We start from the raw sequence: 17,865 nt of genomic DNA on the forward strand, positions 1-17,865 counted from the left end.
TCTTAGTGAGTTGGTGGCCTGCTGTAGCGCATTCTAATGCAAGCACAAGCATTCTGGAACTCTGGGGTGTGGGACTTCCCTGTTGTGGTCACCCCAGAGACAGTCTGAGGTGTAAATATAAAGACAAATCGAAGTAATGTTATTTATTTACTGTTTTATTTTTTTTTTCTTTTTAGAAATTCTTTTAGGTGGCGTTTTAATTTTGATTATTCCGATTTTGTTTGGAAGAGTACTTTGTGATTTTAATCTTTTGGATTTGCATAATGTAATGTATTTTGTATATATATGTATCATTACGTGATCGTTTTCCTCTTTTGTGTGATTCAAGTTACATTTTAGTATATTACATCTTCTAAAATTGGGAAGAGCTAACGGATAAATGTAAGGGTGATTTGTATTGTGTATTTTACATAGAACATAACAAAAACATAACAAAAACAACTGGGGAACTTTTATATTTATAAAGGTATATATTAACATTTAGTGTGTCGTTTATGAGGAAAAAGACATAGAAAATATTAAGGACACATGTAGTTTGTTTTTCTGAATATTTCAGACTTGAGCTCAGGCTAGCTTATTAGTGTTGTTTTCTTAAAATTTGTGGCTTGTCTTTCAAAATAAATAAACCTTTTTTTCTGTTGAACTTTCTTCCGGAGTGTGGCCAATCGTCTGATCTGTAATCTGCTTCAATGGCAATTTTAAAGTTAATTTTACGCATGCTTTACTCATTATCGGGATATTGTACTCATCATAAGTGGTGACAGCAAGCCCTCTGTCCATGAAGTGTGCAGGAGCTCATTGTGAGTTCCCATTCTCGCTCACCAATTGTTGAGCACCAGTTCATGCACCAATTGTTCAAATCCAGATCCATCTTCCAGCCGGTTCCCTTAATCACGTGGCTTTGGACTGCAGGAAGAAAGCAGAGTATATCCAAATGCATTTATCATTACACTTCTGGATAATACGATCAGATTGATAAAGGGTTACTTTTAGAGATCTACTCTCTGAAATCTGACGCCCTAAAATTAGATCTATGTCTCTTGGTACGGCAGTCTTTCAAAATCATGTCTCCATGGTTAATTGCATGTAGAGACTACAATTGTGTATTTCGTTAGCAATTTTGCAGATACACAAATTACTTTTTCCAGAACAATGCATTTAATGTCCCTAGACTTGTTTTCTTAAAATAAAAAAACTTTAAAACACTGTCCGGTCACAGTATACTCTAACACGTACGTTTTGCCCGTTTTCTTTATAAACTGATAAAAGGTTATAAGAGTGTAAAACGTGCTAGAAGGTTGATTATTAGAAGTTATGGAATTTTTTAAATAATTACTTTTTACGCAAATCGATAATATGAGCTGCTCTGGCATGGAGGGCTCCGTCTGTCGTTATTGTACAAAATCGTTATTGTAAGACGAACCAGGGGAAGGTTCACCTGAGCCGAATTTGCTCAGTGTGTCTGCCATATGGAGTCCCAATTAAGGCTGAGACCTCCATCGAACAGCACTACGCTGATGCCTTCAGTGATCGGCCGGCAGACGCATCTGCTGCGGATCCGCTTCGACTAACCGCGTCAGCTGGGGTCCCGGGAGGGACGGTGCGGCCCGCACTGCGCATGTCACGGGGGACGGACTCCGCCGCGGTGGGAAATTTAAAAAGGGTTCGGGAAGGAGGAGGGAAATCAAAGCGCTACGCGAAGCCGGCCGGCATCAGCAGCGGAGATCCAGTCTGTCCTGTACAGGTACCCGCTTCATTCATTTCTCTTTATGAATTAAACTTATATTTATCTAATGGCCGATCAATTAGAATAAACAGAATGACAATTACATCACGGTGTTATAATTTCGTTGTCGTTTCATTTAAATTAAAAAGCCAGTTACTTATTTAATCTATTTTTATGTGGGCGTTAGATGCATATGAAACCTAACATAGACCTCTACTAAATATCAAAATTTCAATGCAATTCGTAATTGCAGGCAGTTGTGGTATGATTGTTGCATATTATTCTCTTGTTGTGGTAGTTCACTTTCAGGGTAACGGACAGCTGAAACATATTTTGCTGGATTATAGACACATGTAAACATGGGACTGGCAATAACTGAAGGCAACATAATATCAGTACTAATAACGAATGTATATTTGAACTCCTTATAGTTACAACAGGGCTATATTTCATAAGATCTTTTCACTAATGAAGAAATGATAGAGAGTGGGATCGCGCCCCAGCTGTCAGGGACCCCTGGGAGTTTGGGACTCCACGCCACATCCCAAGACTACAGGTAAGGCTGAAACGTCACCCGAAGCCGTTACACCCGAAGCTTTTGACTTATTTCACCCTTTTCCGGTGACTTTTGTTCTTTATCATCTCTTTCGACCTTTAGTCTCACGTTAGGAATACACTTTCTGCATATCCAGTACTTGCCTCTAAAAAAAACATCCCATGTAAAAGCCTCTATTTATTTAGCATTATTGTGTTGGTATTACAGTTTTTCTTGTATAGCAGTGTACCAATTGAAAAAGATTTATTGTAAATCATCTGCAGCCGTACTGCTACTTGTTTGGGCATTATGACTCGGCTTTAAAAGGTTTGTTTGTGATAATTTCATTGAAATGCTTCATCCCCTCTCCTGCCAGTGTTATCGGCATTGTGCGTGTCGGGGGCGGGGTGGGGGGGTGATGTGATGTGCAAAGCCCCCATGAAGTCACATGGTTTTAGGACTGAGTGGATCTGTCAGGAGTGATCATGCCTGTTTACTCTTCTGTTGTCAAAGGGGCACAGCGTCTGGGGATTAGGGGTCACCCTCAGGGTCGCTGGCGGGATGGGGGGGTCGATCCTATAATTAGAGGAAGGATAGTGGAACCATCATGGGGGAGATTTACTAGTGCGCTCTTTGTTAAGTGTGAGTCAGTGCTGCTTCCTTTGTATGCAGTGAGTTTACAGTGTCTTACTGAGTGACCGCGGTATTCTATGGTGACTTAGTTGGTAGTGGTGTTGCCCCCTCCCCCCAGGGTTGTATTTACTTGCATGCTTTTCCAGTGTTGTATGGGGTTCCTACCCCAGCGCAAAGGCATGCTGGTAGGCAAACTGGTGCCTCTAATTTATCCAGAGTGTATAAGGGTGTGTGATGGATTGACATTTCATCCAGGACGTTCTGTGATTTTCTCGGGGTTTGCTCCAACGTAGTAGGTCAAGTGTTTAGAAGGAGGATCGAATCTGGAACACTGTCTGAAGTGTTACTCACTGGCAGTGTTGGCAAAGTTACAGAAATAATCCATCAATGACAGAGGTGGAGCAGAGAGCAGAAATCCAGACCAACGTTTTGTTTCAACCAACCACTTGAGTATAAAGAGTCACAGTCACAGAGGACTCAACTGGTTGGTTGAAATTTTGGTCTGGATTTGTACTATCTGGACTGGAACTTTCTACCTCTGTCTGTAATGTATTACTTTTGGGAGTAACTTCCCCAATGTTGCTCACTATTTCCCTGCTATAGATTGTGCTTTTGCGTATGAAAGAGGGACCACAGGGCTCTGTGATCTGCATCCCAACCAATGTTATCTTTTGCAATCCAGAAGCTTTATTTTAATCATTTTCTGGAACTTTTTCTACCTCCCTATTTATACAGCCTTGTATCGGCTGTAGTAAATTGTGGTGATATAACCGCAGATGTGTCCTCTGGGATTTGAATGGGCATCTTCCTGGTCACATGACCTTCAGCGCTGTTACCTGGGGCCCTTAATGATATCTGAGGAAAATGTTGGCATATAAACCGTGAACGAACATAGATTTGTGGTGGAGTGAATAACCTCTGTGCACGAGGCTGCATCAATGAAAATTCTTGCGTGTCTTCGCCTCTCCTCGTCGGACACCGATTTCTGTTTACGAACATGAGCGGTGATTTTCCTCGAGGAGGCTCCTAAGAACTATGAACCGATATGTCACCCGGAGGAAACGGTCGCACGCCTGGGTTCCCCCCCGCCAGCCAATGGCGACTCCATTGTGTGCCGCATGCCTTGATCTGACGGTTGACCTGGCGACGCTGGGTTGCTGCGGAAGCGAACGAGCAGCCAGTGTTTTGGTTATGTCGACAGCCTGCTCACTGCAGCTTCGCTAGACTGGATGTTTCCCACTGGAAGGTTAGGACACTTTTAACATTGTAAATTCCAGAAGGAATGGATATCGGCTTACTGAATCAAAATGTTGTTACGATGTCTATTCAGTTATTGTAGATGTGAGAGACAGTTAAGTAAGTAGACCTGTAGTATTGTCTGTGATTTTACTTCCTGACTCATGTAAGACATTTGAAAGAGCTTTGACTATATCAGTTCCTTCTATTAATAATGTATAATTAACTGCCTGATATCAAAAGCAAACACAAGTATAACTTTCTTTTTAAAACTGAAAATTGATAGTTGGCTAGAATTAAACCTTGCCACTGGATTTCTAAGGATCTAGTTAAAAACCACGTAATAATAGCAATTATTTTTGTCATTTTAATAGCTGAATACAAAATATGCTTTTTTTCTATCAAAATACATAGGTGGAATTCTTTTATTTTTCTTTATGGTGTTTAATTAAAATTCCTTTGGGTGTAAAGTACTAATATAATATTTATTCTGGTATTGGAGGGTCTGGAGGGTCTAGATTTTGACCTAGGGATCCTAAGTAAATTATTTTCAGGACTTTTGTCAGGAAGGGTGTCTGTGTAAAGGTGGCGGAGATGAAGTGACCGGTAACTTATGACCCCCCCCCCACCTCTTCGGTTTACCTGTGAAACAATCGGCACGCGAGTCTCGTGGCAACCATTTGTCAAGACGGACAGCTGAATGAGAGAACAGTTGGTAGGAGGAGCAGGAATTCAAATGTCAAGATTATTTGGCCGGCAGGCAGGAGACGCAACATCGGGGATTGAAGGATTACCCAGGGGCCGCCCCCCCCCTCCCTCTCTCCCTCCCCCAAAACTCCCTGGGCTGCTGTGGTACTTTGGAGGAGAAAATGCGGTTTGAGGGCAAACGGTCGTGAAATTAATTTGGTCGTCATGTAGAACTGCTTGACCACAGTCAGACCCCCCACCCCGCATACACTCAATGACCCAATTCCAACCCCACCTCCTCACGGTCTAGTGGACCCCTGGGGACGAGGCCTGAAAATGACAAGGAAGCAGATGGTCTCCTTCACGTCTCCCTTGACTGTGCGCTGTCAGTCGGACGGATTCAAGCCAGAGCTGGTTATAATAATTTGTACGGCCGAGAGAGAGGAGGAAGACCCCAGAGACAATCAAGGAGGGGTGTCGGGGAGACAATAGGGCCACATGCCACCGAGCCGATGGCAATCCCGCTTACAATAGGTGATCATCTTTCAATGGACAGGCCAACTGTCACAAACAACATGAGCTCACTTCACATTTCAAACTGTGGTGGGGTGCTTGTGTACATATGATTCAGCCAATGGTGAGGGAGGACCCGGGGTCACCTGACACGGGACTTTTTGTGCGTCTGTGTGTGTGCGTGCGGCTGCTGTGGAGAGGGAGGAGCCCGCAGAACTGAGACTAAAAACCTAACGAAACTGTAAGGGTTGTCATGGTAACCCCTTTAAGAGTGCATTTATTTTGCAGCTTGAGCACACAAAGGAGTCGGAGGTGATTCTTACCCTTCTACTCTTAAAAAAGGGACCCATTCACATAAAAAGGAATGAGAATGTATCACTCTTACAGCACCGGAGAAACAGATTTAGATTCTGCTTCATACAGCTTCATGAATCTAATGTAAAGCATTTATTTTGGATGGATGGGTATATTATACAAGAATATAATGTTTATTACTTAACAGATGGTTTAATATTATTTGTAGAAAAAAAATAAATGCTTTTTATAAGTCAGTTTAAAAAAAATACCTTAACTTCAGAATTGTTGACAGATGTACATGTTTGAAATAAATTGCATGAAATAATTAATAATAATAATGAAATAATTAATAATCCTGTTTCGGGGAGGCACTTCCTGATATGGCTTCCCACAATGCATCTGCCACAGGCTGCTCACCTTGGACCCGTCCCAGCTGGCGGGGGGCTCCCCGGGGGACCTGCAGCCCTTATCCTGGCTCACGTCGGTGGATGTGCACAGGCTGCAGCAGCGGGTTGCCCCTCAGAGCAGCCTGCCGGGGGGAGGTAGGCAAACCCCCCACCCCCCCCATAATCCACTTCTGCAGTTAGGGCAGCACAGGCATCGTCTTTCATGTCTCCTCATCCATTCACGTGATTAATTCAACGACTCAAACGTTTTATTTTATTTATTTACGTGGAGGGATGGGCTTTCATGCAGTCATGGTGGAATGGTGGCAGTTCCTCAGTACTCTTAACGTGGGCTTTGCGCTTCTCACCTTCTGGAAGGTGCTTATACCAAACGGCTTTGTTACTTGTAAGTCAAGCAGATTGCTTCATATAAAAACGTTTGCTAAGCAACTACTGAAAAAAAGCACTAATAAAAGTGTCTACATCTAGGAAATTGAGCCTCTTTCCCCTGAAAAACAACATCAACCAGTAACCCTCAGCCCCAGAATCCATTTAAGCAGCAAGCTGTATCTCATGAGGGGTTTCTAATTAAGTATCTGGAGGCTTCCCGTTACTTCATGCTAGTTTTCTTCTTGACTCATTTCTTGTAGAAACCTTGTTAAGTCCTTTCGCGACTGAAGGTGGATAGAAGGTCACCTCTGCTAATTTCTCTTCTGGGTTTTGCATCTTTTTTTTTTCAGCTCAGGCGAACAGCATGGATTCCGCTGAGGGGCGGGACGCGATGGGCCAGCTCTATAAAAGTGCGGAAAGTAACGTCAACATTGCTCACCATGGGAACGTGAGTGCCATCTCCGTCTCTTTGGTACTGTTGGGCGTACCAGTTCGACAAACAGGGATAAACAGCTGGCATCCGTATCTAAATCCTGTTTGTGTCTCATCGTAAAATGACTATGAATTCCTGGTCGAAATTCCAGTAAATGACGGGATATGCGTCTATACATCTTTTCCTCCTTTAGATGGCAGTTTCCTGTCTTTCTGCTCAGGTTCCTCTTGAACTCCACCCTCATGTTGCGCTCCTGCAGCCATCGCATGTGTTTGCCCTGGCCCCAGTTGGACAGCAGGTACCAATCTGAAAATTGACAAGGAAGCAGATGATCTCCTTCACATCTGCCTTGACTGTGCGCTGTCAGTCGGACGGATTCAAGCTAGAGCTGGTTATAATAAGTTGTACGGTTGAGAGGAGGAGGACCCCAGAAGCGATCAAGGAGGGGCGTCACACTTAGCGTAGCACAGCCATTGTGTTTCATGTCTTGTCACCCGTGACATAGCTAGTCATGCTCATGGGAGTTTTACTTACACCAAAATGTGCAGAAAGAAAAATGATTGGTTCAGATTGTAGAGGAGGTGGGTCCAAGCAACTAGAGGAGGCAGGACCAAGACATTTGATTGGTTGGTCCAGCATCTGACCAAGATCTGATTGGTTGTCTCTCTGAACTAGTAATTTTTCGTTCTGCCCTCAGAACATTTTTGTGTAAGTGAAACTCCCATGACCAATAGTCATTAATATTCTGTGAAGAAACTTTGGATAGTTCCACAGAATGCGCGGGATTGGTTGTAAAGTCAGCAGTGAGGTCACGATTGACTAGGATCCAAAATGGAGGCTCAGGATACGTTTCGCGTTTCCTGTCTCCGTAGTGTCCAGCGGTGGGTCTCTACAGCAGCGCCTCCTTCAGCAGCCAGACTCACTTCCCGCAGCCACACCTTGACCCACATAATGAGCACGAGCTGCAGCCCACGGTTTTCCCCAAACCCATTTACTCCTACAGGTGAGTTTCACCCAGAAACCCGGGACCTCACCGCCATGGTGGTGTTTTATCGGTAAGTGTAGCCCGTTATACGGCACGTTATCAGGAGCGGCTCTGATCTTGTTTCCCAGTTGCCTTATTGCCATGGCTCTGAAGAACAGCAAGACCGGGAGCCTCCCTGTCAGTGAGATCTACAGCTTTATGAAGGAGCACTTTCCCTATTTCAAGGTGAGCGTGAGGGGAGGAGGAGAGTCGGCGCACGTTCAGAAATGAAAAGGTGCACCTTCCATTTTGTTCCTATGCATGTAACCCCCTCAGACAGCTCCGGACGGCTGGAAGAACTCGGTGCGGCACAATCTGTCCCTCAACAAGTGTTTTGAGAAGGTGGAGAACAAGCTGAACGGCTCGTCGCGCAAGGGCTGCCTGTGGGCCCTGAACCCGGCTCGCATCGAGAGGATGGAGGAGGAGATGCTGAAGTGGAAGCTGAAGGACCTGGCGGCCATCCGGCGTAGCATGGCCAACCCAGGTAATGGGGGGGCGAAGGGGTGTGGAGGTGAGGATTGTACTTGAGGTCTTCGCAATACCGGTCTTGCTCACTTGCTTCCCAAGAATGAACTTGAAGCGCAGTGAACCATGGGACTGGTTGAGGATGTAAGCGATTTATCCTTGATATCTGGGGTGGGGCAAGAACGACATCTGGGGGGTTTTATTGTCCTCCACACTTCTGTTCTTGAGTATTGGAACTGGTCTTCGGCAATGGAAGATGATGTAACATGAGCACACAAGTACACATATTGAGAAACACCCATGGTGATGTCACTAAAGAGTTTGCACATCGTGATAACAGACCATATTGGGCCCTCAAACCCTGACCAAATATATTCCAATTTCTTAGTGCCCCAGTCACACCCCCCCCTTATGGTACCCCCCTGGTGATATCCAAGATGAATTTTTTACCCCAGAATAATGCTGCCCACATCTCCCTTAGATGAGCTGGACAAACTGATCATGGACCGGCCGGAAAGCTGCCGACAGAAGCTCTGCGACCCCAGCGTGACCCATCTGGCCATTCAGCCCATTCCCAGCCCAGCACTGTTGGTCCAAACCCATCCGCACGTCAGAATGGGCCACTCCATGCAGCAGAACCAGCTGCTGGTGGTAGCCCAAGCCCCACTGGTGTCCAGAGCCGACTCCCCCTGTTCAGCTCGGACGACCCCCCTCCACACTGTCCCAGACATCAGCCAACAGCCCATGGAACCACCGCAAGAACTCTACGGCCTCCATAGTGACATAAGCCCTGAAGTGGATGTTCTGGATCCTAGCATTACGGACTTCGCCTTACATGGTAACTTCCTGAAGAAGAAGCTGCCATAAAATTCATAAATAATCACTAATGTAAATCCAGCAGCAAGAAACATTCTCACCTGTAATTGGCTATCGGGTCCTTTGGAACGTTTGCAGCTGTTGGGCAGAGCAGATTGCAGAGACTGATACTTGCAGAACATAAACAGGACAAAGGTGGATATAGGGTGAACAGGAGCCTAGCGTGTTTTTTGGCTGGTCCATGGGGTTAAATAAAATTTACGAATTTATTTATTTGCTTTGGGATGGAACTGCTTATCACATCATGGACCATGTGTCACAGTGGATTTTGTCTATAGTTGTATTGGTTGTACCTTTAAGGGTAACTATGGTGACATCCTGCCATTTTTTCATACAACAGGGAACCTGTGGGAGGAAATGAAGGACGAGAGCTTCAACCTGGAGACGCTGGGATCGCTCAGCGACTCGCCCCTGCGCCTGTCCGACTGCGAGCTGGTCCTGCCGGAGGCCATGCCTCCATCTGGCCCCGGCGCCCCCCCCGTGCCCTTCCCGAACCTGCAGGTGACAGGCCTGTATGCCACGTTTGCTGCTTCAGACCCAGGCACCAGCAGCACTCAGTACCCCAACGCGCACGGGGGTAGTCGGCCCATTGTGCTGCTATGAGAAGAGGAAGGAGACTTTCGGCGCCAAGCGGCCCGGACCGCCTACTCATTCCGGCCACATCCATTTAGCTCCGCCCATCACTCCACTGGCCTCGCACCACCCTGGCACTTAATGCCCTTTTCCCACTCATGTCAGTCACCGAGGAAGCAGGGAAGATTCAGCAAAGAGGACCTTTCGTTTACTTTTGTTCAGTCATCTGCTGCAAGACCCAAGGTCGACCAAGGACATTTAAACAGTGTTAAGGGGGACTGATGTGCAGGAGGTACAGGGGACAGACTGGATATGGACTGAAAGCAGTAGATTTCAGCCCCCCCCATGTTTGAAATCAAGCAAATGAGAAACAGCACCAGCCCCGATAAATGACTGATCAAGAAATTATATTTATTGCTAATAGCGTTAAGCACGTCTTTTTACCCGCTAAGATCGTTAGCCTTTTGTAGTCAGGCATCGTGTTTCTGTTCCTGTGCTTGGTGTGTGTTAGCATGTTAGCTAGCGTGTCTTTTTCTATTTATGCACGCGAGATCTTCCCACCTGCAGACCTGTACACTGTACACAAGCAGCATCGTTTAATCCGAAGCCATTAAAGTGTTGACATCTTCGATTCTTAAAAAGATCATTTTAAAAAGCTGCAGAACACAACATTGTTACCCAGCTCTTCCCCGTCAGGATTATTAATACCAGCCAGGAGCCGCATTTCCCCCCTCTCATCCATCCATCTTCTGTAACTGCTTGTTCTATTTAGGGATGGGGGGGGTCTGGAGCCCACCCTGGAGGCTACAGGCATAAAGCAGGGAACAACCCAGGATGGGGCGCCGACCCATCACAGGGCGCACTCACACACAGGGCCAATTTGGTAACTCCAATGAACCTCAGCATGTGTTTCGACTGGGGGGGGGGGGAACCATAGAACCCACAGAAAACCCCACAATGAGATGAGAACATGCAAACTTCGCACACATGTGACCCAGGCGGAGACTCGAACCCGGGTCCCAGAGGTGTGAAGCAACAGTGCTAACCACTGCACCACCATGCCGCCCCCTTATTTAGGAATGTGACCTATAATTTAATACTTTGATATACTCCCCCTTTCTGAACTGCTTTTGTAGCCTGTACCATATTGAATTTCGTAGCGTCGTATTCTGTCGCACTGCATCGTGTCGTGCTGAATGTCATTGGGCTCAATCAAACCGTGTCGAACCGCACTGCATCACAACAGGGGTGAATTATATCGTATCACGTTAGTGGCTGCTTCAAAAGGATCTTTAATGTAGCGGGTCGTGCATCACATCAGCCTCAGTGATCGACATGCATTCCTACACCGACACAAACGCTAAGGATGACTTTGCATGTCTGAGTAACACAGGAGAACCCATCCAAGTTCTGCATACTCACATAAATCGGCCAGGATTCAAACCCGCAATCCCGGAGGCTCGAGGCCACAGAACGACCCCCTGACTCACACAGGTAGTGAAACGTTACCTTAAGAGCTGTGGAAGATGTTTCAATAGATCACCATTAAACAATCAAAAATAAACCTTGTTGGGAAAAGCACCTCGCAGCAAACTACATTTAAATGACTTATCTGGATAGAGGAACCAGGGAGAGTGACCCTTCCCAGAGCTAATAGGTAAAAATGGGACCCTACTAAGGCAGGGGCTAAGCAGAATCCACAGCAGTAAGTGTTCCCACCCACTCTTTTCTCCCTGCTGATGGCGGTATAATGATTAGTCAGAGTGTGGCTTGTTAGAGGTGCTGATGACTGGGTTGGGGTCAGTAGGAGGAGGTGTCATGTGGGCCGGGCAGGTACTGTGTCAAAGGCTGAGCAAAATACCATTTACTTACATCCTGCTTTTAGACGTCTGCGTGAATCCATACTTAAGAACAGAAACCCCAACACATGGCTGGAGTATAGCGCCCTCTGTTGTCTGCAGTGAATCGGCTCTGTTCAATAAATACCAAGAAAACTGTACATTTAAAATATACTTCCCTAGTGCACAGAATGGGCAGAAACACAGCATACTTCGATTTTCAAATTTTATATTCAAACCGGTATAAAACAAAAAAATATTTACAGCCAAAATACATCCACACATTTCTAGAATTACAGACTCAAACAAAGACAAACCAGGTTCATCCAATTACTGGACATGAGTGAGCTAAACGCGGTAAACGGTACTCGTCTTGCATCTAATGGTACTTCTTACCACATGGAAACTTACAAAACAAATATAGAGAACTTCTAAGGTTGTAATATTTGTAGCTTCACTATTGATTTCACTTAAGAACATGCTTTTCTCAAATTTAAAACTTCACAACGGTACCCAAAAAAACTGAACCGACCGAGCACCCTAACGGGCTGCACTCAGAGCGCCGTCCAATCGATGGTCTTCTTCCCCGATCCCTGCAGCAGCTGATTGGTCTTTGAGAAGTGTCGACAGCCGAAGAAGCCACGGTGTGCCGACAGGGGGGAGGGGTGGGCTGTCTGCAGGACGTGGTGTCGTTTCTGGGGGGGGGGGGATAGCACACACACACAAACCTATCAGGAAGAGATGTACCAAAGGCCGATGTGAACTTCGGGAGGTATAACGGTACACTGCTGTGTTTTGCATACACCACGATGTACCAGGATAGTGCCGTCTTGGAAGAAACCATCAAAATCCAAGGGATGATGTTTGCACAGTAAGGCTAAGCTTAGCTGAACTAACATTCAAAGTGCTCAGTCTGAATCATCACAATAAAAATCCAGCTATTTATTTATTTAGTTGTTTATATATTAATTATATTAACTACCTAAAAATAATAAAAGTGTGAAATCTGCCAACATCTGATATAAGCAGCCGGTGCTGTGGCTGAGCCCCTCCACACCACACCCACCCTGTCGATGACGTCACCCTTCCGCTGGGCGTAGACCCCCCACAGCATGAACACCAGGCCGCTCAGGTGCGCGTTCAGCCACAGCACCACAGCATCTGTGAAGGTCTCCCAGCCCTGGTCCCGGTGGGAGTTGGCCTGGTGCCCTCGCACCGTCAGAACAGCATTGAGCAGCAGGACTCCTGGGGGCGGGGAGACCGTGCGAGTAAAAAAAATAAAAAACACAGAGAAATACTCAGAAAATCACCTATACCGTCCATATGTGACATGAAGGGTATATGCAATTAGAGAGGAACTGAATCAAATAACTAACTTTTAGGCATCCCGATACGTCTCTCGTTAATATTTTAGCCGCACTACTAATCTGCTTATCAAATTGTAGGCGTAAGTAACGTCCGTATAGTACCAAAAAGCCAGCATCTGGATAAATGCTTTTGGCCATTATCTAAATCCCTGCTGATTATCGCGCATGTGGTACATAATCGCGATGCCATACTGTGCAGCCCGAGAGAATATAAACTCATCTGACGGGGGAAGAGCAGCCTACCCTGTTTGGCCCATCCTGTGAGATCCCCGTGCCCAGGGTGCTGGAATCCTTCTATATCAGTAGACAGCTCTTTGTACATGTTCTCCAAGCTGCAAACAAAAGCACCACTGTAACAGAGTCTGTTTAAATGTGGCTTGTGGGCCGGTCAGCGCTGCCAAAGTAATCCTGGCACGAGAACCACAAGTCAGGATCTGCACATCAAGCAGAGAGACACCCGCGGATCTGCGTGAGCCGACCGCTTAGATCATGCATCTGCTCCATTTCTGTCCTTTATTCTCAGAAAACCAGAGAATATTAGAGAGGCACTATGGCTCAGATGGTAGGATTATTACCGCGCAACCTTAGGGTTGGAGGTTCGAATTCTACCACAGGCAAGCTATTCATCCTGGGTGACAGGAGCCCTAAATATAATTGATCAGCATCGGGGCCCCAGTAATATATGCTTTCATGGGGTCCGAAATTTGTAGCAGCCCCCCTGGTCAGAAGGATTATTATTAATTATTATTATTATTATTATACAAGCAAACCTCAGCTGAAGTCCAGAATATACAGTTTAACTTTCTGAAGAATCTACACTCCCTGCTGATGGACCCTTTGTTATGAGCTCAGGAGTTAAGCTACAGCAGCACTCTTGATAAACCAACCCTGGCCAACACCCTGCTGTCCAGGCCTCCTGCACTTGCAGTAAAGGCACCAGAGTGACAAGTCATTAGGACATTTCCAGCAGCAGCAGAGAGGGTACCTGGGAGGAGGCATAACCGGCCTCTGAACACTGAAGCTCAGCCCATGCGCCTGGCCGGGCCCGTGGTATGGGTCCTGGCCAAGAATCACAACCTTAACCTGGAAACAATGACTTAATCAATTTCCACAAGAGGCAAAGAGTTACAAAAAAAATCGAACAGACTGAACACACCAGATCAGTTAGTTAACAGACGTGTTAACTAAAAAGACATCAAAGCACTTTTAGTACTCACTTCATGAATGGTGCACATCTGCGTCCATGAATACACTTGATTTGGGGGCGGGTAGATCGTGTACCGTCGTCTCCTCTCCTCCGCCACATAAGACATAAGCTGCGCGCAGACACACATTCTAATACCCACCAGCAGGAATCTCAAATGTCACATTAACTAAGAAGCAACACATTCGTTAAAAATAAAACACATTAATGAATTTCACCATAAACACGGGAACATCACGTTTAAAACACAGGGCCAAGTAAACTTCCTATTTTAAAATAAGCAAATCATGGAAAGAAGCAAAATATACCTTTATGAAATATGGCTTTCCAAACTCTGCAATTAGCGCATCACGCCAGCTATCTCCAAATCCTTCGGGTACATTTCGGGCACATAGTCTCTCCAATGCCGCACGTTTGTTTTTCTGTATCCGGTCCAGCTGTTCCGAACTGAGCTGCGAAGGTACTGCACCATCGCTGGTAGACTTCAATTTTTTCAGCGACGACACCTTGGTATATTTAGTGATGCCACGTTTTAACGTCAATCGCATAGTCACCGATGTATCGTATATCCTACTTTGACCAAATCTCATTAAACACGCATTTGCAAACATGTCGCACAACACCTGTGAATGTCTTATAACACGCTACACATGCATTTAGAAAACTTTACACTTCGTGATCGGCATGCAGCAAAAAATACTACTCCACATGTTTACATCCGGGTTGGACCACGTGGCCGTTTCGCAGTATTCCCAATGTTAAGAACGCACAAGCAGCTTTCTATTGGATGGCGCCGTATCCCCGCCCCCTGTAATGCCGCGCTTGCATGTGTGTAAATGAATTAAGAATGCTTGAAATATCTTTACCAGGGATCGTCAATCTGTCCGCACACGTGTGTGGCGAGACTCGTCTGTGTCCACGACAAAATATTTTGACTGATGAAAGTAATATGTAGACCACGTTTTTAAATACCACGTCCATGGTAAAAATTGCATTTTGACAAAAATGTCCGTCAGAATTAACGGTGGTATTTACCCATGATCATTAGTAATAATACAGCATACAGTTAAATGACTATTTTACAGTGTACCAGTCGTTCCCGATCTTAATCTTAATTATAACATTATAATAGTAAATTGCCAAAGAGAAACTCACGTGATCCTTTGACTGGATGTCCCCATTTGTTTCGTTGCTCCCATCTGCAGGCCTCTTTTTAGAAAGCAAAGAAAAGAAAGAGGGGAGAGTTTTCTGCCCAATCATGCCGAATGTGTCAGTCGGTGTTTTGTTGAATTAATCTAATTATCCCTTCAGCATCCGCTATTCCGAGACGCGGGCAGTACGCGATCAGTCCGCTGTTTTACAAAGTACCGCTGCGAGAAATCGACTTCCCGCCAAGCGCAAACTTAACGCGATAGTTCTTCAGATGAGGAAGTACTCGGATAATTACGTGGAAGGATGCTGATCAGATGTATTGTATAATTAAGTTTGTACAACTATGAAACGTAAGTGTTCCAGCAAGTAATATAGGCCTAATTGTTTAATTTCCCACGATTTTGCGTGTGTGATAGTTGGTAAAAAACTGAAGAAACTCAGTATAATTTCAGCACCACAGTGTCTTGATGCTGGGTGGAGAAAGGTAGAGACACTGACGTGTACAATTCCTTATTGACATCATGCATCAATATCAATATTCGGATCCGCTCATCCGTATTACCCAGAGTTTTGCTTCGTTCTTGTACCTCGGCACCCATATTGATTTTTTTTTGTTTTGGAAGCTGTATTTAGGGTACAGAAGGACAACTAGGAGATACCAACCCAGGTCTGGTTTAGGCTACTTGCCCTCTTTGCTGGATTGATTTATTTCTCATGGATTTTGCTATTACCGACGTTGTCGTAGGAGTGGCATGCCTCATGGTATAACTCAAAATGTAAACCGTATAAATGTGCTAAAAAATCACTTAAAGGATGGCTTATTATTTGTTTTCAGGGCAAAAGACCTGTTTACTTGAGATCTCTGTGACTCCATTTTTGTTAGAGGGAGAGACCAGGATTGGATTCACACATGAATTAAGGGACAGGTACACAGCTGTCCCCTGGGTGTTATTGAAGCATAGCTAGAGCAGGATGACTCATCACCTGGGCTTGACTTATCAGCACCATGCTTTCATCAGACCGCTTTCTTGTAGTTTCTCTGATGAGAGTGAAGCAACAACACACTTATGGATATTGATTACCCATAATCCCCTGTGGCATTGATTTAAAAAAAATACTCTCTTTACACCAACACAGGGTCCATGCAGGAGGTGGGTATAATGACAGCAAAATTCTAAACTGATTCACATTAATTCCTAATTTAAAATGTAAGAATGCTCACTGATTTGTACAAGTGTGACATACACACACAATTAATAGTAGGGCTTATAGGCGTAACAGTAATATGATTATTCTGCCAGCCAAGAGATTAAAACTGATGACCTTCTGGATTTAGACACATATTCCTAACCTGCACCATCAACAGGGATTTTGCTTTAGTCATTTTGCAAACTGGACTTAATTAACTTTAAAAAGCAAATAATATATTTGCCAAGGACCCAAGTATCCAGGTAGAGGTGGTTCCCACAGTCATGCGCAGAACACATGAAACAGACACGCTCAGCACAGCAATGTATGTAAATGAGCTTCTGCGATGACGGGCTGTTCTCAAATCCGTCACTGGGCGGCGCTCAGGAGCAGCTGACGATCGGGGAAGTCCTTACGGCCGTCTGTCTTCATCAGCTGCCTTCATCACAGGGGATTCCAAGCTGCCTGCTATAAAAAGCAGAGCTACAGTTTCTAATACTGTTAGTCACAGTTAATTAATTCACTAATTAGTTTGTTAATTAGTGTTAGTTTTTCTTCATTGACACAGGAGACTTAAAAAATCTATTTTTACAGACTGGCAGATACAGATTATTGTTTTTGTAACACTTTATCCACCCGTATCTAACTACAACAAGCTGTTCCTAAACCCAGCTTGGGGAACCACAGTAATTTTTAACAACCACACAACCAAGGTCAGTGGAATTTGCTTTCGGTGCAGCGTGGTTGGTAAGATCAACTCAACATTGCCCATCACATGAAACCATAGTTAGACAGCAATATCACATTAGACAGATACCATGGCAGAAAAAACAATGACTGTGGCACAACAGACAATGTTCAGAGATACGAAAAATAAATAAACAAAAAATCGAACCTATATTCAGCTCCATCTCAGTTTCCATTCCGGTTCTTGGGCAGAATGAGTTTAACCCCACCTCAACCTTTAATGCTTCTAAAGCTTAAATATTTATATGGAAAAAATACAAGTAATATAAGTAAAATGAAACATTGATCATCACCTGTTTCTGATGTAGATGGAAGAGGTTTCACAAAACCTCCTTCATTGTGGCCGGCATTGACAGCGGAGATGAAAGCAAGTGTAAGAAGTTGATGAAGGACTCAGTGCAGAACCAACCTGCAGCTACCCATCAAGAAATGATGGTAGACATCTAATGTTCTCTGTCTCCAGTCATCCTTCCGTTTTCTGTACCCGCTTGTCCTACTCAGGGGTACAAGGCAGGAAAATACAGTAATTAGGATGGGATGCCAACCCAGTCACCATGGTGGTGCAAACGCACAGTAAACTAGACTGCGCTAATAG

General features: G+C 44.9%; 2 protein-coding genes across 5 annotated transcripts; one reads left to right on the forward strand and one right to left on the reverse strand.

The window, feature by feature from the left end:
* The first annotated feature begins 1,688 nt into the window (after window positions 1-1,688).
* On the forward strand, window positions 1,689-10,402 carry LOC125746259 (forkhead box protein N4-like). 4 transcript variants are annotated; one of them, XM_049020034.1, is made up of 10 exons: window positions 1,689-1,744; window positions 2,158-2,282; window positions 6,036-6,169; window positions 6,754-6,851; window positions 7,057-7,134; window positions 7,709-7,839; window positions 7,950-8,046; window positions 8,137-8,344; window positions 8,807-9,163; window positions 9,542-10,402. In XM_049020034.1, the coding sequence occupies exons 2-10, from the start codon at window positions 2,203-2,205 to the stop codon at window positions 9,802-9,804; spliced, it is 1,446 nt and encodes a 481-aa protein (XP_048875991.1). In that variant the 5' UTR covers window positions 1,689-1,744; window positions 2,158-2,202; the 3' UTR covers window positions 9,805-10,402. The 4 variants fall into 4 exon arrangements, with proteins under 4 accessions (XP_048875991.1, XP_048875988.1, XP_048875989.1 ...); XM_049020031.1 differs by having other exon boundaries at window positions 1,691-1,744; window positions 7,030-7,134; XM_049020032.1 differs by having other exon boundaries at window positions 1,730-1,744; window positions 2,201-2,282; window positions 7,030-7,134.
* Window positions 10,403-11,824: 1,422 nt separating this feature from the next.
* On the reverse strand, window positions 11,825-15,589 carry LOC125746781 (uracil-DNA glycosylase-like). The gene is made up of 7 exons (XM_049021234.1): window positions 15,339-15,589; window positions 14,492-14,689; window positions 14,197-14,295; window positions 13,965-14,062; window positions 13,223-13,311; window positions 12,679-12,857; window positions 11,825-12,307 (listed from the first exon to the last, which is right to left on the reverse strand). Exons 1-7 carry the CDS (start codon window positions 15,441-15,443, stop codon window positions 12,167-12,169), a joined length of 909 nt encoding a protein of 302 aa, XP_048877191.1. The 5' UTR covers window positions 15,444-15,589; the 3' UTR covers window positions 11,825-12,166.
* Between the last annotated feature and the right edge of the window lie 2,276 nt (window positions 15,590-17,865).

The sequence above is a fragment of the Brienomyrus brachyistius genome, chromosome 7 (genome assembly GCF_023856365.1).
Source record: "Brienomyrus brachyistius isolate T26 chromosome 7, BBRACH_0.4, whole genome shotgun sequence".
Lineage (NCBI taxonomy): Eukaryota > Metazoa > Chordata > Actinopteri > Osteoglossiformes > Mormyridae > Brienomyrus > Brienomyrus brachyistius.

Excerpts from the sequence above, each read along its gene's own strand:
- LOC125746259 (XM_049020031.1), top strand. The coding sequence starts at position 2,203 with ATGATAGAGAGTGGGATCGCGCCCCAGCTGTCAGGGACCCCTGGGAGT. Across the intron at positions 6,852-7,029 it reads ACATTGCTCACCATGGGAAC|ATGGCAGTTTCCTGTCTTTC; the intron begins GTGAGTGCCATC and ends TTCCTCCTTTAG. Across the intron at positions 8,047-8,136 it reads AGCACTTTCCCTATTTCAAG|ACAGCTCCGGACGGCTGGAA; the intron begins GTGAGCGTGAGG and ends TAACCCCCTCAG.
- LOC125746781 (XM_049021234.1), bottom strand. The coding sequence starts at position 15,443 with ATGATTGGGCAGAAAACTCTCCCCTCTTTCTTTTCTTTGCTTTCTAAA. Across the intron at positions 14,296-14,491 it reads GAAAGCCATATTTCATAAAG|CTTATGTCTTATGTGGCGGA; the intron begins GTATATTTTGCT and ends GTCTGCGCGCAG. Across the intron at positions 12,308-12,678 it reads AGGGTGACGTCATCGACAGG|AAACGACACCACGTCCTGCA; the intron begins GTGGGTGTGGTG and ends CCCCCCCCCCAG.